Here is a 27479-nt window from a genome sequence, read left to right as displayed (position 1 = left end):
CATCAGTCAATAATTTATGTATGTTTAATTAATATACGAGAACCAAAATGGTCCCATCCTTGGAAAAAAAACATGAAATTCACACTTGTATGATCATGTGTGATGGACAACATGAATTTCACGTGTGCGAAAACGCATGATGATGTGAAAAGTGTGTGAGTCCCACGTAAATGGAAATAGAAAAATTCATGTGCCGATAAGTGAAACGTGGTGATATTTGCTTGGCATGTGATCACATGAGTTTTAACATGGGATTCAAAGGACAACGTTCCAACGACATTTCACATGTGATCACATTTGTTTTTGTGCATGTGAATTTCATGTGTCTTTTCTGTAAGGTGCAGTGCCTTGGGGCATACTGTATGAGACCCACCTCCCACCCACCACAACACACTATGGTGGTGAGAAAAACAAAACAAGAGTCATGTCTTTTAACATATCAAACCTGTTCCACTCAAAAAATCCACTCAAGTTATTTTCATATTACAGCTCAACATTACATTCTCTGTCTGTACTGGTGTATAAGTATAACTGCTCTCTAAAGGAGTGACCGCTGTTTATGAATTGTCTCTGCTCCATGTGAAAGGTTTCTCTTCTGACACGGCTCCCCTAGTTAGTCAACCCAATGTTCAGTGAGAGATCCCGCAAGCGTGTGCCACATTCCCACCAACAGCATCTATAAAGACCCCAGGCTTGTGGAGTTCACATCTCTCCTGGCTTTTCTTGTTGCAACCATGGCCATGCTAAGAGTGTCTTCATACCGTAAGCTGTTTGAGGAGCAGGAGTGGAGGCGGTCCGCGGGACGCTGTGGATTCCAGGCCCGCTCTGCTCTCAGGTCAGTATCTCAAATGTAAATGAATGTGGTGTAGTGAACAGCGTGGAATTGCCATTTTGGCCTTCAAGGCCTTGTCGGGTGCTCACTGTGCTAGAGTCACACCTGGTGTTTAGTTGTGTGCAAATGATTTGAATGAAATAAAACATTGACCTCATTGCTTATTCTTCAAATTCTAAACTTTCTGCGCTTGTCTGTTGGAATGCGTAAATGTGCTAATAGTTAAGCTCTTTCAAGTTTAAGTATTTCCCGTTTTTCTTTGCATAGTTTGCTGAAAAATAAACATACCATTATAGTCATTGAAAAGCATTCAGTATGTTTGACAGGGCTGATGTTTCAGCGAGAGAATGCTCCGAGCCAGATTTTGCTGCATTCCGAACTCTAAACAAGGAGGGCGCGGCTCGGTTTGTAAGCGAGCGCTCCATCATCGCCACGCTTAATGATCGACTGGCTGTCCTTATCGATGTGGTGAGACTCCAGCTTCCTCTTATGTGAATGTTTGACACTCATACACGCAAAGTTCTTCAGGGTAACAATCAGTTTAGAAACTAATGGTCTCTCTGTGTGTGGCCCAATTATTATATTTCCATGATGGTTAATGGGGTCAGTCATTTGCCTGAGGGTTTGAAGAAAATCATATTAAGGTCATGAAATTGCTGGGTTCTCAATCACAACGCCCTCTACTGCCTCATGTGTAGCGCTTTTTTAAATTCCACCTTATGCAGCTACACTCATAAATGATGCAACCTTTCCATACTGTATTACTTTCATACCTTTTGCATGTGTGATGTGCGTAGGTTCACAGTCTGGAGGAGGAGAACGAGTCTCTGGAGGCTCAGATCATCAGGCTGGAGTCTGAGTCGAGCTCTACAGCTGTCAGCATCAGGGGCCCTGCGGACTACAGTTTAGAAGCTGTGATAGAGAGACTGCGCAGAGAAAATGTATTTTATCAAGATGGATGGTATTATCAGAGATAACAATTCTGTCGTCATTGATTCACCCTCACGTCATTTTAAAGCAGGTATGACGTTCTTTCCTATGTGGGACACAAAAGAAGATGTTTTGAGACGTCTCAGTGGTTTTGTGTCCAACACAATGGAGGCCAAAGTTGTTTGGTTACCAACATTCTTCAAAATATCTTCTTTTGTGTACTGCTGAAGAAAGAAACTCATACAGGTTTGGAATGACATGAGGGTGAGCGAATGAGGTCAGAAATACTATTTTTGGGAGAACTATTATCACTTTAATGTGTACCCTTACTTGCTGTGATCTGATGCTGTCTGTTGTTTCCCTCAGGAGGCGATTTTATGTGACGCAGAAGAGTTGAACGGCGAGCTGCAGCGTCTGCAGATGAAATACGATGAGGTGGTAGAGCAAAGGACTCTCTTGCAGTTGGAACGGGGAGATGTTTCAGTGGTAATGATGTGAAAACTGTAGTTGTAATTTGATTTGTCTGATGTTCATAACATCAAAACAAGAGTTTTATTGGGTGTTTTAGCTTTGAAATACAGTGTTTTTGCTGGTGTATACACTTAGCTGATATTCACTTTTAGACTTTGTCTATGTGGTTAAAGGAACAGTTCACCCAAAAATGAAAATTCTGTCTTCATTTTATTCACCCTCAAGTTGTACCAAATTTATATGTATAAATTAGTTTGTTCTGATAAACACAGAAAAAGATATTTGGAAGAATGCTTCCCAACAGTTCTTGGCCACCATTGACTATCATAGTAAGAAAATTGCTTTATGCATTTCTTTGTTCTGTAAAGATATTTTGAAGAATGTGGGAAAGCAAACTGTTCTGGGGCACTTTTGACTACCACTGTAATTTGTCCTACTATGGTAGTCAATGGTGGCCAAGAACTGTGTGGTTACAAGCATTCTTCCACATATCTTTTTCTGTGTTCATCAGAACAAAGAAATGTATACAGATTTGAAAACAACTCGAGGGTGAGTAAATGTAAATGATGACAGAATCTTTATTTTTGGATGAACTCTCCCTTTAACAAACCAAAAATATTGACGGCTCATGTTGCACTAAACAGATTTTTGTCCAATCGAATTCTCTATGGTATGAGAATGCCCCACATCCCAATTCCACTTGTAAATGATTAGCAAATCATGGTTCATGACTGTGACATAAGAAAGCAATTAAAACAGATTTTTATTTATACCGCAGGAACTTTGTTTTAATATAAAATACATTAAGACAGGGAAAACTGTGTTAATTAATAATGCTATATACCTTCTCCTATACGGTATACCTCCCTGATATATGTGTGTATCCATATTCCGTATCAAATCTTTGTTTTTGTGCAGAAAAACATTATAAATACAAAACGTTCTACACTGTCCCACCACTAGATGGCAGTGTTAGCCTGTGCTCTGGATGGGGTGGGGTGTTCTGATTCCAGTGGAGGTATCTGAAAGTCTCAAGAGTGTCACAGCACAGCTGCTGCTCCCAGATCAGCTCTGGAGAATTCTGATTACAGGCCTCACTGACTCCCGGCCAGCGGCCGCTCTGAAACCTGAGCCGCTTTCTGTATAAACCACTCTGTCACCCCACAGATGTCAGAGCACATCTCCAATAAAACAGCAGATGTGGGAAAGCTTTCACCATGCCTAATAATTCACTCATTCAGCCTCTCATATCTCCCAGATGCAATGCGGAGAAGGGCTTAGCTCTCGGTCTGGGCTGAGAAGTGAGGATTGGAGAGACAGAAAGAGAAAGATGTAGTTACAGTATACTAGTCAAGAGGTTAACATGACACTGCAGGTACATATATTATAAAAAGCCTTCATTCAGCTCAGCTGGTAGATTCCTGGTGAACACACATACTTAGAAAAATGTACACTGTAAAACGTTTTGGATGAAAGCGTCTGCCTAAAATGTAATAGAAACATGTTCTGGGAACAACAGAATTAAAGGGACAGTGCACCCAAAAATGAAAATGATTCTATCATGTCATTCCAAACCTGTATGACTTTCTCTCTTCTGCAGAACACAAAAGACGATATTTTGAAGAATGTTGGTAACCAAACAACGCTGGCCCCATTGACTTCCATTGTATGGACACAAAACCAGTGGGACATTTATCAAAATATCTTCTTTTGTTCATATACAGATTTTGAATGACATGAGGGTTAATAAATGCTTACAGAATGTTTATTTTTGGGTGAACTATCCCTTTAAGGTCACTTCTGGTCCAGTTGTTCATAGAAGACAGATCTCACATAAGTGCTTACAGTACATCCCTAAATCACTTACTTAACATTTATAGGGATGTTTTGTATTTTCACTCATTTACTGCATCTGCCAGTGATTTTTGCTGGCATTTTAAAGTTGTAATGACAATGGTTAATGATGGCATGAGAAAGCGGCGCCAGTATTGCGTTTAGATGGAATGCAGTCCTTTCAGAAGAGGGTACCATGGTGAAGCTCAACCCTTCGGCTGCGTGGAACAGCAGCGGCAAATCGGCATCAAAACCTTGTCTAGACTCCAGCACCGAGCTTGTGTTCACGCTGAGATAACGGGAACAGCGGCCACCGTGCCAGCTCTGTGCGCACTCTGCGCTTCCTCTGCTGCCCAGACCCACCGTCACGCTGCAGCATTCACATGCAAATGCTTTCATTCTATGTAATTGAATTCATCGCCAATTAATCAGGCACTTAAGATACCCAGATGAACCGAATAAAGCCCTGCTTTGTCCGAATGGGGGAGCAAGGGCTGTCTATGTGTGTGTGTGGATCTCATCTCCCCTGCATTGCGGGCACAATCGCCATTGCCTGGTGGCACCGTGATGTTTGCGACGAGTAAGCGCATTGACCTTATTTTCCGCTGCCCCCCACAGGAGGTGGATGCAATTACCACTGACTGCCTGGCCCTTCAAGAGCAAGTGGCCATCTATGAGGAGCAGCTGGCCGCTATGGAGAGGCAGCACGAAACGGTAAGGCTACGTACTGTTTATACAATCATCTGAGGTTTGTAAATCATATCAGGATGTTTTATCCAAGAGCTTTGAATTTATGGCAAAGTCTTGTAAGGGGCAAAGTGGGGCTTTTACCATTTAGGATGTCTCCTGTGATCGTAAGGAAAACGGGTTTATGGGAATGGAGACTAACAGGAAACACAGTTCCTCAAATTACAGAGCGAAAGAATGCAGTAATCTCCCATATGGGGGGTCTTGGGGGTACAGTGCTAGTGCTAGAAACCGAGAAAACTCCGCCGGCCTGTGTTTTCTCCTTCCTGATCTTTAATCCGTACTCTATTTACCATACTACCTCTGGGATGTGCGGCACAACTCACAGGCATATGAAATGAAAACAGAAGTTGCTCTTGGTTTATTAACTGCTATTATTATCAGCATCCCGCACACCTTATGCTCCATCAATACATCTAACGCACTCTCGTTACTCATGTTGAAAAGAACAAGCTGAGACTCGGCTCCTCGCCTCTTTTTCATGAACACTTCATTGGGGTTAGAATAATGAACAGCTGGCCGAACTAACGGGGGCAGATATTGTTACCTGAAGAGAAATGAAAAAGTCATAATGTTGCGTTTTGTCCGCAGAGGGTGGAGAACCTGAGGGAGCACAGGCCTGTGGATGAAAGTTACCCAATGGTATCATTGCAGTTCCCCGCTGTTGATATCACTCCTACTATCTCGGACATCAAGGAGTATTACAGCGAGCTGGCGAAGAGCCTAAAGGTACACTGCATACACACAGACTGTATATGGTGACTCTGACGTTCTTATGGGTACCGACAAAATATTCTATACTGTACACCAGTGGTCACCAACCCTGCTCCTGGAGATCGACCGTCCTGAAGATTTCAGCTCCAACCCCAATCAAACACACCTGAACTATCTAATCAAGGTGTTCAGGTTTGCTTGATAATTACAGACAGGTGTGCTGGAGCAGGGTTGGAGCTGCAGTCTGCAGGACAGTCGATCTCCAGGAGCAGGGTTGGTGACCACTGCTGTACACTGTATAAATTAAATTATCGCAATAGCAAAATTGTCTCAATAGTATCGTGGTCGCCTGATATCGTTGTCTTCCGGGTCTAACGTAGAGAATGTTCGAAAAAAATATATATAGTATATGTTACCTTTGGCAAGGTCCATCTGGTGCAATTATTTCTTTTATAAAAGGGATTTTTAGGTCATTTGACCCATCTCATACTATAATCATAACTGTTGCTTAGATGTACGAGTTAGAGGATAAAGAAATGAGAATGCTTATCGCACGTTTCAAGTCATTATTTTTCATTTTAAATATTGCAATAAATATCGCACCGTGGACTTAATACTGAGGTATTATCGTATTAAGTATACAGTGAGATTTTGACATTGTTACATCCCTAGTGCCTTTTTTTTTACGTACAATCAAATTGGCTTTACAATTCATTTCAGTTTACTTCTATCATTTTTGGTCAATGGTAAGTTGCTATAAATGTAAGTTGGTATAAATGTAAACTATAAAATTAAGTTGAAATTGCTTAATTGAGGAATGTAATGTGTTTAAGTAATGTAAATAAATATGCTAAATACATGGAATAATTTAAGTAATGTCATTTATGTAAGTAGTGTAAAGTTCAGATAATGTAAAACGTCAAAAACTAAATAACAGTTGTAAGTAGAAATGACTTGTAAAGCCAATTTGAAAATTACAGTTTTTTTTCAGTACTCACGTGTGCACACACACTTACAATGAGGTACAAAAGTCTAAGATCACTGTTCTGTATTCTGTATTTTCTAATTATTTTTATGGTTAGTATAACAATGTGAATAAAAAGTTGAAGTGTCTTAGGATAGCTTACCCAACAACTCGCGTCTGGATGATCACGTGACGCATGCATGTGGTGCTGATGTAGAACGGCGGCTCCAGCGCCTGCTCGACATGCATGCGCACGCATACGACGTGTGGTCATCCGGACATGTTTTGCAGACTGACGTGGACGTCGGGAAATTGTTGAATATAGTAGTTTTTTTATTTGTTTGCGCACAAAAAGTATCTTCGTCGCTTTAAATAGTTAAGGCTGAACCACTGGAGTAACATGGACTATTTCTACAATGTCTCACTTTCTGCCCTTTGAAAGTCGGTTTCATTGCAGTCTATGGGGAAAGTCAGAAAGCACCTGAACAAAACTTCTTAATTTTTGGCTACATAAAAGTCTAAACGACTTATTCATAATTTCAGCATTTCAAAGTATTTAGCACATCTCAATGTGTCTGTTATGCACATCTTTTCCTTCCTTTTTCACACTTGTGATGTTTGTGGACCTAAGAGCTTTGTCCACATCTAGCACAGAGCACTGTTGTCGTATGAGGAGAGAGGGCACTCTAGAGGTCATCCTAGAGCACCTCTGACCCTGTTTGCCCCAGGAGTGGGTGCTCTCTTCTGAGGTCGTGGAAGTAATAAGAACTTTGGAGCCCTTGGGTCCTGAGAGGAGTAGAGAACACTTCTCAACCAGGAGACTGTAGGACTTCTAGAGAGACAAGAGTCTAGTGTGTTTTTGTGCGGGGGTGTAAGACAAGCAGGCGAAGAACAACTTCTGCTTCTGCATAAAAACCAATGCACGTACGTAGGAGCACATGTTCTGAAACTCTCTTTTGTCGTTGAAACACCACCTTTCTGTTTCTATTTAGTCCGTTTCTCTATTCATTGCTCAGCATGCAGACCCAGAGCCAAAAACTCGTTCTTTGTTTCCTTAGAGTCGCATATGGCCTGGTTGTTTCGCTCACAATTGGTATTGATTGGGTTTTGGGGCGAACAGTAATTGGAGGCTGATTTTTGGCTTGTTGCACCTGCTCACCTGATGTGCCTTCATTTGCTCTTCTTTATTTGGAAATAATGAGTGATTCATCATCACAGACTGCAAAACTCTGGTTGGGTTGGGTTACTCTGTGTGGTAGAGAAACCTGAAGCTGTAAATCTTGTGCGTTTTAGTTTGAATCCAGAGCCGTGAGGGCCGTGGCCGCTGATGCTGTCGGAATGGGAAAGCTGGCTAAGCCGACTGGAGGAAAAGTAAAGGACGTCTCTAAAGAGACGGACGTGAACGTTCTCAAGGACCTGGTGAGTGAGTTTACTCTCAACAGCACACTTGAGCTCTGACTCACCACGAGACCTCACTTAGAGTAGATGCCATGTTTAATTTGAAGCGGATGTGAATGAGAGATAAATGTGCTGTCTGGATAGGGCTGCGCGATAATTTATCGCGATACCACTAAATCCTATTGAAATCGAGCTGGCTTCGATATGCAATGTGTCGATATTTTTTTTAATGCGTAGCTTGTCCGTGAAGCACGTCTCTGGGATCAGTAGGAAATGCTGCTCGATCTAAAATCAGTGCGAGATTGAGTCGCTTATAATGTGCATTTGAAAAAGCAACACCCGTCAAACATGATCATTATAAATATACTTTATTATCATAAAAACACCTGATGAGGCTTGAGTAACAGTGATAAAAAGATGTCCATAGGCATTTCCTAGATTCTAGAACGTGTTATGGTCTTCTTCTGCAGTGCGTATTTGGAGTTTCCTCACGAGAGCGCCCTCTGGCTTTCGGATGCAGCAGCATTTTCCCGTACTTCCCTCAAAAGCTGTGCATAAATCACGTGATATTTATCGTCGGTTTATCGCGACAGCCCTACTGGATACGTCATACAGCCTTAAAGTTTTATAGATTGCCATATCCACTTAAAAAAAAAATTGTTGATCAACATCCAAATGGCTGAACAATGAGTTAATGCAATTTTCCAGCCATTTACTTCTGAACTCTGTCAATCATTTTGGAATCAGGAGTGACTCCTGTTTTTCATTCACACACTGAATAATAATAAAGGTACAAAGGCTTTTGAATTTGTTTCGCACTCCTAAAATGCACTTAAATCACTGAAATGATTAACCTGATCACCCAACATTTCCTCATCAGTCCCTTTAATAGCGGAAATCTGTGTATAAAGGTCCAGTGAATGAATATTAGTGGCATCTAGCAGTGAGGTCACGAATTGCATCCAATGGCTCACTTCACCCCTTTGTCCATTTAGGGCTACTGTAGAAACAACATGGTGAATTCCATGTAAGGGGACCCGTAGTGTATGTTTTATTTATCCTTTATTTAGCCAGGAAAGATCCCATTGAGACTTTACAGTCTCTTCTTCCAGGGAGACCTGGTCAATGGTATGTAGATAGAAATAGCTCATTCTAAGGTAATAAAAACATAACGCTTCATTATGTAAAGCCATTATACACCGCTGAAGACATAGTTACGTATATTATATTGCATTTCTGTCAATAGATCCTCCAAAAAAGACACACGGCACCTTTAAGAACAACGGTAGGAGTTGAGGATGTTTTTTGGGGGGGAGTGGTGTTTCAAAATACAAAGTCCTCAGTCAGACTGACAGCTGAGGAATAAAGTAAGAGATCTCCTGCTGCCCGGAGTGTTTATTCGGAGCAGATAGCACCAGGAGATGTGAGGAGTGTATCGTCTCTAACAGTGTATATCTATTCACCGTCTCCCATTATGAACAATACATTTCACAGTCTGCCAACGCACTTTCTCCCCAATCATAAACTTCATAAACTTCGCACATTCCTGCAGCGCCTCGGGAGACGGTGAACCGCACTGTGCCGTAGTAATAAAATCTCACCTGTCAACCTCCTTCTCCTGCAGGAAGACAAAACTTTTTCCTTTAAGCGAAAAGAGGCAGTAAAGAAAGTGATGGTGCATTGAATCGTTTGGGATTTTTGTTTAAAAACGATTAGGGCTGCCCTCGGTTTACATTCATCAGCAGATCATTGGTCGGACACAACCGACACCATTTCATTTGAAATAACAAATAGGATGGTTTGGTTCCAATTACTGTGGTTGTGGTCACAGACCCTCTTTTAAAATAAACTGATTGTCTGAAATCGCAGTGACCGTTCTCATAACACAAGATCCTGTTCCCTGATCAGTGACAGACTGCCCTGCTTCATATGACCTCTATCTCTTCTGTTTCGTCCTTCATCTTGCTTTAACCATGTCTAACCTCTTAAATTTGCGTTTGCTAATTTACCGTTGCTCTCTCCGCAACCATTCAATGGTGGATACTAGCGATCTAGTTGCGCTTAAGGACAGTTTAGCTAAACAAACTGTTGATGGTGAATCGGGTCTTATTGAGCTCATTCTGTGTGTTACGGGACAGACACGCCGGGTTTCTCCAGGGCCTCCCAATCTCACCAAGAGTAGAGCGGCAACCAGTTACCAGTTTAATCGGTTGACGTATCATCAGCATGTTAAAAACAGAGTTCGGAGCCTCCCGTGATCTACCTGAAAGAGAAACGGAGCGAGCGATCTCCATCCATCTCTGACAGCTGACTGTTTAAGTTACGTGATTACAGTAATTACTCACAACAGGGCATCTCGTGCACAGACGTGTGCCTGACAGTTCTCTGTGTTGTGTTTGTTGTTGGGCGAATTATGCAACATGAAATTTGCAACTGTTTTCAGAAGCGCTATTTAGGGAGCAAAATAGCCATTAATCACTAAAACAGTGTTACGGTAAGATTTATGTTGCTACGGTATATTGGGTATCTCCAGCTCTGTGGGTTTTGTTTATGTACAGTTGTAGAATTGTAGAATGATAATAGTCATCAAAACTGAAATAAAATAAATGGAACTATGCAGAGACACAAGTGTTATACAAGTCTTTAAATTAAACTCTTTTTACATACGGTAGATTACAGTTCCGCCCACTCAGGGCATTGTCTCAAATAACCCTATGAGGTGGATGGATGGATGCTTTGTCCTGAGAAACTGCAGATTTTTCATTAATGTTTTAAATTTCACAGCTAGATGCAAATATTTAAGCATAGGCCTTTAAGGCAAACACCTTTTTTGGCATTAAAACAATACTGTCAGGATTTATCGAAGATGCTGACAAGGTCTGAAACTTATTGCGTATGCATTTGTAGGAGTTTCTCATTCAGACGCAAAATTGATTGGAGAAAAGATGATTTAAATTAATCACTATATCCGCGATAACATTTGCACTTGTCAATTTACTGGTTTTTGCACCATTATTTAATGCCCAAATGCTAAAGCTAACTTGCTCTGCTCTTTTTAGATTGCGTCGGTGACTATAGAAATAAGATATTACGTCTGTGTTTTTAAATGTATGGCTTATCACCCGCAGAAATTTCCATGCGTTTTTTTATTATTGTGCTCTCACACTAATTTACATTTACATTTATTCATTTAGCAGACGCTTTTATCCAAACCAAATCTGTATTACATAATACAAGTAAATAATATCCATTCCGTCATGTCTCCAAGTCTCACACTTGTTTAATTGTAGATTGCAGAGCTGCAAAAAGAGTTGGCTGAGCTTGAGATGCGTGGAGACGAACTGGAGGCTGAAGTTGAGGCCAGGAGAGCCAAATACCTGGAGGAAATAGATGAGCTGGAGGTACTAACGCTATAAAATCATATTGCACTGAAAGCAGCTTTCTGTTTCTCACCAATGTTCTCTTTCTGGCCAGAATTACATTTGCCAGCTGGAAGAAGAAGAGGCTGATCTTAATCTCCAAATGAAGGAACAGTGTGAAGACAATGAAGAGCTGCTGAATCAGAAGATGGCTCTGGACATAGAGATCGCTGCTTACAGGTGATACATGTCGTGCTTTAATACATTACTGAATGTGTGTCACTGTTGACTGCATTTTATTTCTGGATGAATTAGTGCTGATAGAAGCTTTCTGAATTAAATCTCATTATCACTGTTCCTCATACTTGGGTGTACTGAATAGCCTACCTTAATACTTATTTTATACATTGGCAGATGATTTAATCCAAAGTGATTTACTAAAGCAATAAGCCCCAAGAAGCAGTGGGTTACAGTGCATTTTATAACAGCTAAATGCGTTGTGGCACAGCGCGAAGCGGCCTTTACTGTTATAAAATGCAGTTGTAACCCACTGCTTATTGCTTTTATAAAACGGTTATTACATATGCGTAGCAAGGTTTCATAAAAAAAGTAAATAAAGTGATATTTAGGCTATGTAATGTGGTCAGCAGTTATAAATTGGGGTATTTTATGACAGCTTAGAACTTGGCTCAACCCATCAAAATCAAGGACCAGAACGGTCCGTTTTATAAAGTGTGTTTAAGTCTTTCATCAGTTTGTGGGGAATCGAACCCTTGACCTTGAACATGTGACCTTCCTTGTATAAAAAGAACACTGTTAAACTTTGCTGTAATTTCGCAGCAGGTTTGCTAGTAACTTACTGTAAATGTAATGTACAATTTTGTTTTTAGCATAAACTTACCTAGTTTACATATTTTTCTTTCATAAAACAAGAATAAATATCTTGGGTCACTTTTCTTGTTATATAAATGTATCATAATTTAAGAAGTTTTAAATATTTTTACAGAAAAATGCTTAGGAAGAATGTCATTTTTTGCAGTGTTGCTGTGCTAATGCCAGTCTCTTTTTGCTCATTTTGAATGAAAGTGTTTTAATTTTGATTAAAATAATGTAAAACAGTACTAATTGGAAAGTACATTAAGTAGTAATTAAATCTACAGTAAGTTACTGGCAAACCTGCTGCAAAAACTACAGCAAAGTTTTACAGTGAAGAACAGACACACAAACTGTCTGTAGGAGACAAATAAAGAAATAGGAGTGTCTGTTTAATCAACTAGATACACAGCAGAATCGAGTCTTTCCTCTGTCATATTCATAGACGTCACCAGCCTTTTGTCTTTTCGACCCATCTGCTTTAAATAGGTTTCACAGCTGATAGAGGATATATGTATAGGGTTGTGCTATTGCACATGAGTGACACAATGCATAGATGAAGACAGACCTAAGAATAATACCCTCATTCCTGAGGGCAAGCTGTGTCAGCGGAAACGCATCCCTTTACAGTTGCAAAAGACATGAAGTCATTTCCTGTTTCCCTAAAACAGTCCTTTCTTGGCACCACCAATCCGGGTAGTTTCCTTGATGTATGTGGCGTGACGCATCCACCTCCCCACCACAACAGTGCTCCATTAGGAGTCATTAAAATTGAGTATTTCTCAGGAAGTTGCTTCTTACAAACAATACTTTATTCAAATGGACTGCACTTTAGATTTTTATGTAGCTTCGCCACCTCCAGACTTCTTATGCCGTAATACATGGAGCAATTGGCTAGATTGTATGCATATGGCTATTCTGTGCATATGTCAATGTTGTTTCATATTTCTACCACTCAATTGTCTTTAGAAAACATGAATTAGAGATGTTTATGTTAATGTGTGCTTTAGAGAGCCAAACCTCTAATGACACGCTGCCATCTCTTTATTGCCATTTGGCTTGTGAAAAATCCCAAATGTGTTTTTTTTGCCAGATTATTGTCTGTATTCAATGCATTGAGCTGCCTGTCAGATTGAGCATCTGTATCAGTTTAAAAGCACAATAGCTGCACACAAATCATCTTGGCGTCTGTGCCAGGATCAGGGCTACATTGAACCCTAAGACAATGAGATTTGGTTTTACTTAGCGAGGAACTTTTTGATTACCGCATGTTGTTACCTTAACCCTTCAAGAGTAGTGGAGATCATGTTCCTCTTTGATCTAAAGACCAGATTTGGGAATGAAGTGCGAAACAACACTCAAACCAGCATGTGAAATATCCGTCGCCCCGGGCGAAGCTTTGGGTGGAATAAAAGCAGCTTAAATTGATTTCTTTCCTCTGCTCTAGGGGTATGGTGGAAGAAGAAGAAGAATGGAGACTGAACTGCCTGTGAGACGTAAGAAGAGGTGAGAGATGAGACGTAGATGCTCACCTCAGACCGAAATAAAGAAACGCTAAAATCGCACGCAATACAACCCTTAACCGTGAGCCACACAAATCAGAAAAGAAAAGAAAACAGCTGTTGGAAGCACTTGACCTTCTGAGCAGATGTAAACCTTCACTGACAGATAAGCATCTGGGAGTTCGGGCAGGCTCATTGATAACGGGTCACTGACGGGTAACCTGAGGTCTTCAAGCGTCAGTCCTGTGCACGGAAGAAAGTGTTAGTGCTGGGAATGTGAGAGATGGGGTTGGAATTTTTTAGCACTTTTACTTTGGTTTTCCTAGTGCTTATAGGCCTGTCACTGACACACATGCATATATAAACACACAATCTGTCACATGTATACATACACGCATAAACTCAGACTCTCTCCATGTGTGGCTCGGTTGAATCCTTCCCTCTTTGAGTCTTATCGCTCTCTGTTACAGATAAGCACAGATTTCAGCTGTTTAACTCTACATTTTCATTTAGTAGTTGGAATTGCATTTTTTGGCAGAGCTTACTGACAGTTGTTGCAATTTAAATAAATCTTTGCATTTGAAAATCATTTTTTACTGTCTTTCACGCCATATTCGCCACTTTTCGTGGGAGGTTTTCTGCTGAGACTTGAAAGCAACCGCAATCGTCCTTCTGTCAGCCGGGTGTCATATCATTTCACCACCTTTAAAAGTCTTGCATTGAGTGTGTGGAATTTTAGTTTTGAAGTGGAATTTTACCCAGAGTGCATTTCAGTCCTCATATGTGAGCACTCTGTGCTAATAACCCTATCTGTTCCTTTAAGATGAAACAGTGCAGATAGTAATAGATTACGAAAGATTATCAGGGACCAGTGCATTCCTGTTGAAGCTCATCCGTAAGGGCCGTGGTGTGGCTGAACTGACCTGTGCAGCCACGCTGACTCTCTTAATTCTGTGGATATAAAACATGGGCAGCACAAGAGGAAGTCACTCTGTCTTTGGGGCCCTTATTTTCACTACTAAGGTACTTAGTCATTCTTGCTGCCCAAGGGCACCAGATCACCCTGAACCTCCCCCTCTTGAAGCACACACACACACACACACACAACCTTAAGGTTTTTGGGTGATTCTGAGGAAGTATGGGACCCTGGGCCTGGCCTGCTGGCCTGTGGGGTTTTGGGTTAGCTTCTGGCCCTTCCTGAGGTTTGACAATGGAAGAGTGCAGGGAGGAACTGATATCAGAAAAAGGGGATCAAAAGGTCAGTCGGGATACTTATAGCTTGATGCGCATTGTTTTTCTCCAATGTCTTGGCTGTTTTTCCAGCTTGTTTTTATCTGTAATGTGATTAATATTCTGTTCCCATTATTTGCTAACTTGTTTGGCGCATTATGATGTAGCACAGATTAAATTGGATCAATTAAAACTATTCTAACACATGGCTAATGCATTTTTAAATGAATTTGCACTACATTATGTTAATTTCCTAGTGCGTTATTTGCAATTTCATCATTTCCATTTTCCTCTTCTGAAAAACATGAACTTTTCCACGCTGAAAGGAACTGATTGCAATTCTTTTAAAACATTAACTGAATGGATTCGCTTGATGATGGCAGAGTTTGACATGATGTATTGGTATGGGATTTTTGGCCCCCAGTGGACCATGATAGAAGGTTGGAGGGGCTGTTAACCCCTCGTAGGCCAGCGGTGACATTGAGAGGTCAGAGGTCAGTCTTCCTTTAAGTTTTCAGACCTTGACAACTTGGCAGTGGGGTCAGTCATCAAAGCTGAGTTTCAGGTCAGCGGTCAGCGACACCCCTGGCCTTTTAATCCTGGTGTCCTTGATGAGAAGTGAAAATGGAGGGAGATCGATAAAACAACAAAGATCGAAAATCTTGGCTTGAAAGTTTACACACCTGACAGAATATCCAGGTAACCCCATAATGAAAAAAAAATATTTAGAAAAACTAGTGCTATGTTTGCTATAGGACTATTAAGACACATTCATTTCTCCCACAGTATTCCTTTAACTGTAATGTTATTTTGAATACCTGTTTTGATTTAATAGTTTTTCTTGTTTGATTTCTATTTAGCTTTATCGTGATGTGTATAAATTCCACAATTGAAATAATACATTACAGTAGCATGAATTCGCTTTGCATTGCATGAAAATCTTGATAATTCAATTTTATTGTAAATATTCTTATGCAAAATTTAATGTCTTATTTTTCCTTGATCATTTTCCATTAATTTTGTCGTAAAATATGGCGTATACATGTGCTTTGACAGTTTCATGAGAACGCCCCAAAAAGTCCAATAATTTATCATGTTGCAGAGGAATTTCACTTGAGGAATGGGCTTCCAACCTTGAATAAGGTGGTACTTATTGCCAATGCCTTTTGATATTTGAGCCAAACAGCGCAGGCTATCAGACTGTCTCGGACCTGAAAAAGTGGATTAAGAATTGAGATAATGTTGACTAGAGAGCAGCTTGTATGATTCAATTCAGCCATCATCACCTGATAGGCACACAATCCCAGCCTGACCGACTGAACTAATAAACAAAGAGAAAACTCATTTTTAAGGTTCACGTATGGCACGTCTTGAAACAGGATTGAACATGTTATTGCACCAAATAAACAAATGGGGAGGGGGTGTAAAAAAAAAAAAGAAAATAACCACTGTGCAAATATACAAAAGTGAGAGTCAATTGAGAAGATTTTCCATAATAAGAAATGAACAAATAATAAATGACGGAGGCCTCCCTCAGCTGCAAGATGTTGCCGGCTGAAGAAAGAAGCCGTCACACTTTCACCTCATCTGTATAGGATCACGAAGTTTCCTATATACCAACTTTGAGGTGGCGAACCTCATTCTAGTTTGTAATCATTTACATTTTAGCGACAGACAGGAGATTCATGACACACGTTATATCAGTTGTGTTTTTGCTGAGACTTAAACCCATGGCCTTGGCGTTGTTAACACCATGTTCTACAAGATGAGCTACAGGAATGTTGTATTCTGCCCTGTCTTTCTTTTCTGTTTATTCTCATGCTGATATTGAAAAGGACATACATAGTATAAAAGAATATACATAGCACTATTTTCAAGATTAAAAGCATTGCCGATGTGAATTGTTCTTCATGTAAAAATATTAAAATGCAAAGGTATTATTTAGTATTTTCATTATTTTGGGGGGAAATATCCTTGATGTGTATCTGTTTGGATTGGTTTATTTTACATTGTGACATTTACATTTATGTCTTTGAGTAAAGATGTTGTCGTGTTAAAGCAAATGCATTCAGCTTAAATTAAGGTTTTAAAAAGTTTTCTTGGGTAGCTAATGAATCAACATCACTGAACGGATTTAGTTAAGACAGACACTTGGCACGCTGTCAAGTGTAAATTGGCAGTAGTTCCAATCTGTCGTAACCATCTAAAGAAAGGACTTTGTCTTGTCAGTTAGCTCACAGTAAGGCAGGCTTAAAGTTTATAGAAACACAGTAGTACACAGTAGTAAAACAAGTCCAAAAACATATTTTACCCATGCTCTACTAGTATCAATTTCATGTCCTCTTATACTATATGGGTAGTTGACAGACTAATACGCAAATTTGTCCTATAGTGTAACAGAAAATATGTATAAAAAACTAACAATGAAGATAAATCTCTCTTAAGCTATTTTAAATGATAAGTACAAATAATTGATAATAATATGAAACAATATAAATTTAACAGTTTATTTTCTAAATGTTCCTATGTCACACTATAGGTCGCATGTACCATTTATTCTTCAACTACAAAAAGTATTTGGACAAGATTTCGTTGTGTCATTAAATCTAGAAGTAGCATAAAATATCAAGTGTCAAATTAAGTGAGACCTTATAGTGCTAACTCTGAGAAATCAATTGGTTTTAAGGTCATTTTAGTGGTTCTGAGAACAACAATATTTTTTATATTTTACAATTTCTAAATTTTCACTGGAAAGTGCAATATTTTTTAACAAATAAGTTTAGTTAGCTCATGTAATGCAACAGCATTCATAAGTATCCAGATACTTTCTGGTGCCACTGTATACAAAATTCAAGTTTGTTTTGTAAAAATAAAAAAATATTTCCATTACAGCATCCGCTTATTACATCTAGCAATTATTGCTATTTATACGGAATGATCTAAAAATGAGCATACGAATTGTCTAAATCCTGAAAATGCATTCGAATGCTTCTTGCTTCATCTTCTGCAGTCATTTCCTTTCTTTCATGTCTCGCTGAGTTTGATACAGCAGTAACCTGGAGGTATGGCTGGCGTTGGATTTTAAACAGACTCCGAAATGATTTTCCACTAGTTACTCATTCATCTTACTATATATACAGGTCTGTTTCTTCTCAAAGCTGGCAGGTCAAACAGGTAACCAGAAGGCAGTTGTGGTTTGTACAGACTGTTGTTTTCGGCTTGGCCGTTGTGGCTGGCATGAGTTGGCACCCCTCTAGTCTCTCAGTAGATAATGTTATCTGACATAAGACCCATCCTGTATACTAAAAAGATTATCGCAGACACTATATCCCCCATTATCTGGATTAAGCTCCAGGATAATGTTGTAAGGAACCTCAACAACATATGGCGCTTAAAGTAATTACCAACAGATGAAAAGATGCCCACCCTCAAACTCAGGTTTTGTGCAATAACCATATGGTTTGTCGAAATTTGCTGAAAGGTTTTCCTTATGCTTGGCTCGCTGCGTGTTGGGTCAGAGCTCATCTGTAACCATTAAATGCTTGTATTGGTGAACCTCATTCCAGACCACTGCATTTCTGTGGTAACTTATCTTTAGTGGTGAAGTGTTGTCAACTGACTATGTCTAACAACTTCGTTTGCAGACAAAACAATCTCACCTCCCCTTCAAACGACATCTGCAGCCCATTTGGGAACCATTCCTGCAGTCACTGCTGTTAAATATTCACAAGTCGCTGGAAGCCGGCTGGAATGGACAACACGAAGGTACACCCGACGCTGGTTCCAGACACTCGGAAGAGGGTTAAACAGGCATTTTTGAACTTTGGTAATTTGGAGGGATGGTATCTGAAATAGTGCTCGGCCCTCCGGGGGAGGCCCACAGGCGAGGCCAGACCTTAGGGTTAGCCACACAGGAAGTTTACACAGCAGCATGCCAAATCAAAATCTATTTAATCATCGAACCAAACGAATAGGAGCTGTCCGCCAGACGCAGTTCAGCAGCTGCCTCAGAAGAAGATAAATGTGGTGCAGAAGTGCTGGAGCAAAAGCCAAATACTCAATAAACAGCCTTCATAACCGGGAGAACTGCAGAGCACGGGGGCACGTTTCACCCGCAAACTTGGCATATTAATACAAATCAAAACGCTTTAATACCCTTAATTGTTTTCAGGTGAGCGTTTGAAAGCGGATATTATTTTGCCATTGTCATGGAGTTGATTCATTGCGTGTTTTATGGGAATTACTTGCATGTGGAATTGTGACATAAACAATGTTAATTGCAGTCTTTGAACGGCGCAAACACTCCCCACATGTTTTACTGTAAGATGCGAGCCAGAGACGTTAACCTTGTTAAACCTAGTTGGGTTTTACAGTACAGTATCCCCCGAAAACAATCCGAGCATGAGAGAGCATCTAATGATTGATGGGCACAATGATGAATGTTGAATTCCGAGCTCATTGTTTCATTTCCACGCAGGATGACTTTAATTTGTTTACGCACGTGGACCTCTCAGGAGTGCTTGTTTTCTTTGCATGCAATGTTTGGTTTTCTCATGAATCTGATATCTGCGTTTAAGAATGCGTACGTCTCAAGAAAGCAAATAAAGAAATTACTTAACCAGTCGGATATGTATAGAAGGCAGGTCATTTCATATGCATGAGAAGATCTCTTTGTCAACAGCCCCGGTCGTAATCATCGGGATGGTATTAGGCTTCTGGGTGGCGGTGCAATTTACTGAAAAATCCTGCTTTGGTCCTCAGCCAGAACTGTCATCGCTTAACCCACCGAGAGACGAGATGTTCGAGACTGATGCTTTAATAGTTGTTTAAAGCTGAGGGTGGTGAAGATCATTACACACCTCCTCAGTCTGTTTCAAATGGACATCTCTTGTCATGGCAACTGCATAAGCATCAGACACTTTCTCCCAGGGTAAAGGTGGAGGGAACATGCAAGGGTACTTCTTCTGAAGCGTCGACTGAAGACCGTGAGGGTTTATAGAGTACCAAGAGAAATACGAAGCTGAAACCAATCATTTTCTCACCTTCATGTCATTCTGAACCTTCTGCAGAACACAAAAGAAGATATTTTGATGAATGTTGGTATGCAAACAACATTGACTTCCATTGTGACATTTCTCAAAATGTCTTTTTTGTGTTTAACTGAAGAAAGAGTCATATACATGTTTTAAATGACATGAGGGTGAATAACCGATGACAGACAGTGAACTTTCCCTTTAATTTTCCTTATTAACATTCTCACAGAGCACATAAAGAGTATTCAGGTTTGCATACTTGTGTAGAAGTTGGTCAGTTCTGAAAGCCTTAAAGTTCTCAACCATCTGTTGGAAACACTTTTCAAAACTCTGGTCCTTGGTTCTCACAGGTTTGGTTCCACTTCCACTTGTTTTTGTTCTTTAGTAATCCAGAGTTACAATGTGAAGCAGTCATTCAGTGTTTTGGCAAACTGTGGGGTGCATGGAGCGGCTGCCCACAAGTGGGAGTTGACTGCTTGTCCGATGCTATCGCTGTCTTGTAGTTGTACTCATGTTAAGCTTTATCATGTTGACCAGAAAAGAAATGAGCTGTGTCGAATGGGCCACGTTTAATGTGTTAAAAATCTCCAGCCAAGCAAAGCCGCAAATTGTTTTGAGCAGATGTTGTCTGGTTACTTACGACTGATTTGTTTGCTTGTTTTTGCACGACGTCTGACTTGCACTGTCAGGGCTACGACCGGTAGCCGGGAAGCTGGGGTCACTGCATCACTTGGCTATACTGTAGTCATGGCAACTAGCACAGTGGTATTGATGGCTGATTTGCTGTTCAAATATCAGCTGCTGGATCAGATGCCAGCTGTTTAGTATCTAACTAAAAAGTCATCAATGCGACACTTTTAATCATGTGGTAATGATTTGAAGATTTACTTGTCTTCTGTGAACACAAGAACACAAACGGCACTCTGCAACGAGCCAACTTTTTTGTTGTTGTTTACCATAGCTCAGCCAAGACTCCTAGCCAGGAAAACAAGACAAATGGAATGCATTTAGATGCTGAAATGTCCAATGTGTAATTTTTTGGAGGATCTATTGACAGAAATGCAAAATAATATACACAACTCTGTCTTCAGAGGCGTATGAAGACCTTACATAATGAAGCGTAATGTTTTAATCACCTTAGAATGAGCTATTATCTACATACACCCCTTAGAAATTCCCCATGTTGTTTCTACAGTAGCCCTAAAGGGACAAACTGCTCTACAGAGTGCGTTTCGTGAATACATTGTCTCCTTTGGCAAAGAAGCGAAAACGTGACGACATCTTAGTTCTGCGCCATCCGCTGTAGTGCTTCGAAAGGGAGGGGTGGAGTGGGCTGTTGGTTGCAATTTGCAACCTCACCACTAGATGCCGCTAAATTTCATTCACTGGACCTTTAAGTCATAATAGATATGGGTAAGAAAAATCTTTGTTTTTTTAATCATTTTATAATAGCGTTCACATTTATATACAGTAGCTGTGTCATTCTATGTGTACACTAACTCTACAATATTTCCAATTTTGTCAGGGCTGTGATTGGACGTATTGTCCCGGGGCAGAAGCCAGCACCCCACCTGTCCAGGATACTTGGCATATTTGTCAAAGGGCTGTGGTGAAGGTCCAACACCACCATTCTGCCAGTCTCTTCTTTCTCTGAACAGATACAGGCACTGTCATCACCATACTCTTGTATAACGGAAAGGCCGTTTTTTGGGATCTGTGTTTCACTCGCATGTGCATAATTCACTAAAAAGGCAATTCAACGTGTAGGTGATGTTGTACATGTCTTCTCCAAGCTCAGCTGCATTTTTAATGCAGTGAATTTTTTATATATTTACAACCTAAAGGAACCTTGATGAAATGCAGATTTATTCCTTGCGGAGAGCTGAAGGAAGGACAGAGCACATGGATTTGCATATCTGTCAGTACCATTGCCCATCTTCTTGCCTTCGTCTCTCACAGGTACCTGTGATCGCCGAGACAACAGGTTTGTTTCAAATGTGACAAGATTAAGTCTCTGGTTCACACTGCGGTGGGGCTTTGTTTCTCTGCCTGGCTGCTGTGCTCCGTACAGACGGTGCCAAGAAGGCCTGGCTGCTCCTCGAGCTGCTGTTACCGAGAGGGGCTCAGCTGGCTGCGCTGAAAGATAAGAACGACGGGAGCTCTGTGTCTCTTCTCCCCCTCCCTCTAAAACCCAGAGGAGGTGACCTGCATTAAGACATCAGGAAAAGTGTGCTGGTTAATAGGATGGATGCAGGCAAACATCCTCAGAAGCTTGTTAAAGAATGGAGCGTTGGCAGTGATTTAGAAAAGCAGCTATTATAGTTTGATGGGGTTCATTAAATCCAAGTTGGCAAATGATAGCAGCCTGGCCACCTCCCAAAAATCATTTCTTTTCTCTTCCGTGACATCTCCATATACTAATGCATTTATAAGCCGTGTAGTATTCACAGAGGCAGGCGGTGTGTGCGCCTTATCGCATGAATGAAGCATTCCCAGCTGAGATTTTCCAGCTATTACATCAGAACCCCCTCCAGCTCTGAGAGGTAAGAGATGATATAGCCTGTGCATCAATGTACTGTACCTCTCCTCCAGAACAGCATCTGTTTCTCATTGAGTTCAGATTATTGTAAGGTTTTATTAAGGTGACATCTGTTTAATCTGCAGTCTAAATTCAGCTCTACTTGTCTGTGTTTTTTGCTGGTACTCTGTGATGCTGATGTTAGACATGGGCTTCTTACTGTATGTTGGACATAATGTAGTACTACAGTATCTAACAGTAATGTATTTTAATAGTGTCATGCAACCTTTTTAAAGAAAAAAATGTGCATTTGCCCTCTTTATATGTTATTATTGTTGCACCACTATATACTTTTGGCTGCTGTCCTTCTAAAACATTGTATCTCCATATTTTGGGATTTTTATTTTTTTGCCATTATTATTAGTCACTCTTCATGTTTGTCACTGGGTTTTGCAAATTTGGTACCAATAAAAAATATTAAAAAGTGTTTGTCAACTTTGACAACACAGTATTTAATCATTAAAAAGCACAGTGTTTTTTTCCATTTCCCAAAAAACAGCGAATTTGGACATCCAAGGTTTATAAGTTTCATTGAGTAGGTGTTTTTTAACTCTTTCATGTATAAAGAAACTGAAATGGACAGTTACAATACCTCTTCAAGCACAAACAAGGCTCATACTCATACTAGTGGTAAAAATATGTGTAAAAACCACTGATAAATGACTGGATTGATTATGATGTCATTACACTGAAGCTACCGCTCCGCCATGTTGGTATGCCCAAACGTTAAATGAATAGGGTGTTATCACATATTAATGATAAAACAGTAATTTACCAGTCCCCATTTTTATATCTAAAGTCTCACAGTACATTCTTACAATGCAAATGTCTTAAGCATGTAAATGGTTAATTATTTAAAGTCAGGAATTTTCCCGTATTATTAGATATAGAGTGAGTTCGTTCCTTTTCATTAAGGTAGCGTACATATCAGCTCAGAAGACTAACAAGACACCTCAACATATGACAAATGTGCTTATTCTGAAATCTAAATCCAGATAAATACAGGCTGCAAATGTTCTTTAGGTCATGAAGCTTTATTTCGAAACATTTACACATGTGCCATTACAATGGTGTGCAATACACGCTCACCTTCTATACAGTACATTGATTTCTATATGAAATATTCTATAATCTATATTCAATAAACATAAACATTGGAAAAACATCAGAAGTAACAATTAATTTTAACACACATGTGAACTAAAAACTTATCGCGCGCCTAATAAGCTGAGAAACGGGTTATTTTAGATTGTCATTCTGACTGTAAGTCAATGGCGCTCTCTGTCAGTTGGGCATACCAAGATGGCAGCACGATCGCTTCCGGCGGCTTCACCTCCTGCCACTTGTTTAGCATTCTAGGCGCAATCCAGTCATTTATACAGTATAGATCCTTTTCCTAGGAGCAATATAAACACACACAAAATCTTAACTGAGGCTGTCCTGTATGAAAGGGGTAATGTGAAGATTTTTCTTAAAGTCGTTATGATTGATTTTGCAATTGATTTTTGCAAGCAACTTGCAAGGTGCTGTGGTATAAACTCGCACAAACTTGATGGTAACCTGGAGGTTGTTGCTTCAATCACAACTAGAAGCTTTAAGACGTCTTAAACCTCAGGTGGCTTTGGGGCATTGTCCATGTAATGCGTATCAGTGCAAATAAATGTCACCAGTCCTTGTTGTGTGTTGACACATTCTTCTTTTAGCATGAAACTGCGTGCAGTCCTTTATAGTACCACAACTTTCTTTTACACCACTTGTAATCTTGACAAAAAGAGGAAGAGAAAAGTTCATTACACTGTCAAATTCTTACAGTACAACTCAATTTTCCCAACTTTTGTCAAGCCATACTTGTTATTGTTGTAAACTTCACTAGGCTCAGACAATGTGCCTTTTCTTCTGTGAAAGCAGGAAGATTAATTTCCCACTTAAAAGATTAGTAGAATACCTTGAGGGTAGCGACTCGTGTTGCTGTTTGTCAGTGGCAGCGGTGGCTGTGCCGTTAACGTCAGCTTGTTTGCACCACAGCCCGCAAACCACAGCCCTCACACAAGACCCCAGACTCCCTTCAGGATGTGATGTCCCCCTAGAGATATTCACTCCCCTTAGCAGATAATAACTTTACACTTCTTTTGTGATAGGCTGGCGAGAGGGAGAGAGAGAATCGTCAATGTTCTTTCCTGTTTTAATGTAAGCTATCTGAAAATCTCTAGTGCACAGCAATGATAACCTTCTCTCTTGCGTGACTCCTCCCTAATCTGTTTCCTTTAGGCCCCCTTGTGATTTCGCCCGGGTTTAGTATCGCATTGTGGGCTAGTTAACATTTAGCAGAAGATTCAAGTAGACGTGTTTAAAATGTTGTCATGATGAATTTATGTGGTGGCTAGTTAAGCACTGAAAATAAGGAAACATTTGCATTACAAGGTACCAGCAAATAGCTCAATCAAGTTGTGATGCCTTTAAAGAAGCATTTTTTTCTGAAGCTACTGGCCAGCACAAGCCCTTGCTCCATTTTACAATGTCACAAGATCCCCGTGGGGGTGAGTTGTTTACTGCTGGAAATGCAATCATAAAGACTGCAGCAGTCCCCGCTCCCAAAACAATCCCAAACCTCCCTTTGTAACAGGGCTCTTCAACTACTGTCTGTCAAGGGCCCCATTATACAACAGAAGTTGTGAAGTTTCATTTTGACATCAAACAAAAAAAAAACTAAACGGCCTTAATGCAGTGTTTATTAACTTATGTTTTACTGTTGTGTTTTAACTGCATTAAACGGGAGGAGAGAGGAAGAGATCTTCTGAAGACTGTATTCTTGAGAGTATCAACTAACACAAGAAAAAAAACTGTCTAATGCAAAACTGTCAGTGAGAAAAATGTCTGTTAAGTGTTATGTAAGAGAACCAGTGCAAAACTCAGATATTGACGTTCACGATCATTGTTTAGTGCAAACTGTTATTTACCTTTTTCGAACTGTACAATTATCAGTTTTGTTATATTCTCTTAACATATAATGACATGATAACATTTCTCCCAAATTCCAAATGAAAATATTGTTTTTAATTTGCATTTAGTTCAAGAAAACAGGACAAACTGGTCAAAATAAGAAAGATGCAATGTTTGCAGATCGTTTCAATTCATGTTTACACAGCATAATACGAATGCTTTTATGTATTTTAGGATCAGTTAAAAAAATATAATATGACGGAATAAGCCTGACTTTTTTACTTGAATGTCTTTTGTGTCTTTGCATTATCTCATTGTTTCACATTGTTGGGTAACTTTATGTCATTCCAGAGGTTTGATTTTGTTGAAATTCAACAGACAGTGGACTAGAATTGTCACGATACATGTGGACTTGCTGAACTGAGGCAAAACTGGAAGAGACCATTGCAAAATTTCATTTAATCTGCATTTCTAGACGTACTGTGGCCATTCCAGTCCAGTGTCTGTTGAATTTCAACAAAATCAAGCCTCAGGAGTGACATAAAGTCACCCAACAGCAATATGAAAGACTGACAGCATGACAAGACACATGAAAACTGTGATAAAAATTGATGGTATCACATACAGAAATATTTTTTGAAGTTTTCCTTAATACATGTAAAATATTACTGTTGTCTTGCTTTAAAGTGAATATGAACTTGTTTTCTTTCCAGTATTTGAGGTCTGAAAGTACAGAGCATCTTTTCTGTTATTTTGACCTGTTTCCCCAGTTTTCATTTTCTGCAAATAAATACAAATACAAATAGAAACAATATATTTATTTGAAATTTGGGAGATATGTAAGGGATCCACTGCTAGCAGTGCATTGAAGGGTTTTAATGCATGACATGGAGGCCAAGAAATCCTTTAATGCTCGGCTAACCGTAGAAACGATGTTCAAATGTCACGAACAGGCAATTTGGTTCAATCATTTGTAAATATAATGTCATATATGTTATGAAAAGATATATTTACATTTACATAATTTCTCAAAAAAACCTGTCAAAATGATTTGCTGCATCTGGTTTACCGTGTGTTTTTAGTTTTGAGAGGTTGTTATCTGGTAATAACGAACCTGCAAATGTTGCGACTGGCCAATCAGAATCAAGCATTCCAACGAGCCATGTAACAGTTTTAATGCAGGCCTTCCAGCCAATTAGAATCGAGTATTCAAACAGACCATGGTATAAATAAATATATATATATCACAAGTTATATCTCCCAAATTATCTTGAAGCATAAAAATATTGATTGCCTAAATTTCTCTTGCTGACTATTAGATGATGTGCTTTGTTTAATATTATACCAACACTGTACTAATATTTGCTGTACAAATTTGAGAAAGTGGAGATATCATACTCCCCTAACTGTAGTCTTCATTCTAACAAAATCACAAAAAGTCTTCTTTGACAATCTGTACACTAACAAAATCTACGAAGTTGTGATGATGGGAAAGGTGCGACCTTGAATCCATTTAGCTATGCATGGGTGCGCTCGCTTTGTTCCGCGTTCTGCAGATGAAGGCTCATGTGGCCGAGCCACTCTCTCTGCGTATAATCCTGGACGACAGTTTTTGGCTCATTGGTGAGGGAAATGAGTTCAAGGATATGTTCAGAATGCCGACACCCCTCTTCGCTGCTAGAGCGGTCCGTCAGAGCGGGTCCGTCCCATGGGACTCCTTGAACAAATCACAAGAATTCAGAACCTTGATTAGAGCAGTAACCAGAGTGAGTCGTATGTCAAGCCTTCGTCCAGCATCTCAAAATGACACAGACGCTCCAGCGCCGGTCCCTGGTGTGGTTCACCACAATCCCCTCACCCACAACCCTCTGCGTTTTGTTTTTATGACCACGTCAATGATCCGTTCCTTCTGCGAGGCAGCCGCTGTTAACACAGCTGAGGTGCATTAGCCCTGTGTTGTTCTTGCGCCTTACCTGGCTCCAGGCTCTGTTTGCGGTCCGCTGTGTTTTCCTTCCACTTCACTGCGGCCGCAGACCCCTGCAGGAGTCCAAGTGGCAACTCTTGGAGGCTGTAAT

The 27479-nt window shown here is 40.0% G+C and overlaps 1 protein-coding gene across 2 annotated transcripts; it reads left to right on the top strand.

Annotated features, from left to right (window-relative positions):
- Positions 1-654: 654 nt before the first annotated feature.
- On the top strand, positions 655-19143 carry vimr2 (vimentin-related 2). Of its 2 annotated transcripts, XM_057349495.1 has the most exons (11): positions 655-835; positions 1159-1300; positions 1630-1773; positions 2129-2248; positions 4685-4780; positions 5405-5542; positions 7785-7910; positions 11180-11290; positions 11364-11488; positions 13569-13627; positions 18498-19143. In XM_057349495.1, the coding sequence occupies exons 1-10, from the start codon at positions 735-737 to the stop codon at positions 13612-13614; spliced, it is 1149 nt and encodes a 382-aa protein (XP_057205478.1). In that variant the 5' UTR covers positions 655-734; the 3' UTR covers positions 13615-13627; positions 18498-19143. The 2 variants fall into 2 exon arrangements, with proteins under 2 accessions (XP_057205478.1, XP_057205477.1); XM_057349494.1 differs by lacking the exon at positions 18498-19143 and having other exon boundaries at positions 657-835; positions 13569-15048.
- Positions 19144-27479: the final 8336 nt, after the last annotated feature.

The sequence above is a fragment of the Triplophysa rosa genome, linkage group LG13, assembly GCF_024868665.1.
Source record: "Triplophysa rosa linkage group LG13, Trosa_1v2, whole genome shotgun sequence".
In the NCBI taxonomy this organism is placed as follows: domain Eukaryota; kingdom Metazoa; phylum Chordata; class Actinopteri; order Cypriniformes; family Nemacheilidae; genus Triplophysa; species Triplophysa rosa.
Note: the sequence above shows the minus strand (reverse complement) of the source record. Positions and strands in the feature narration are given on the sequence as shown.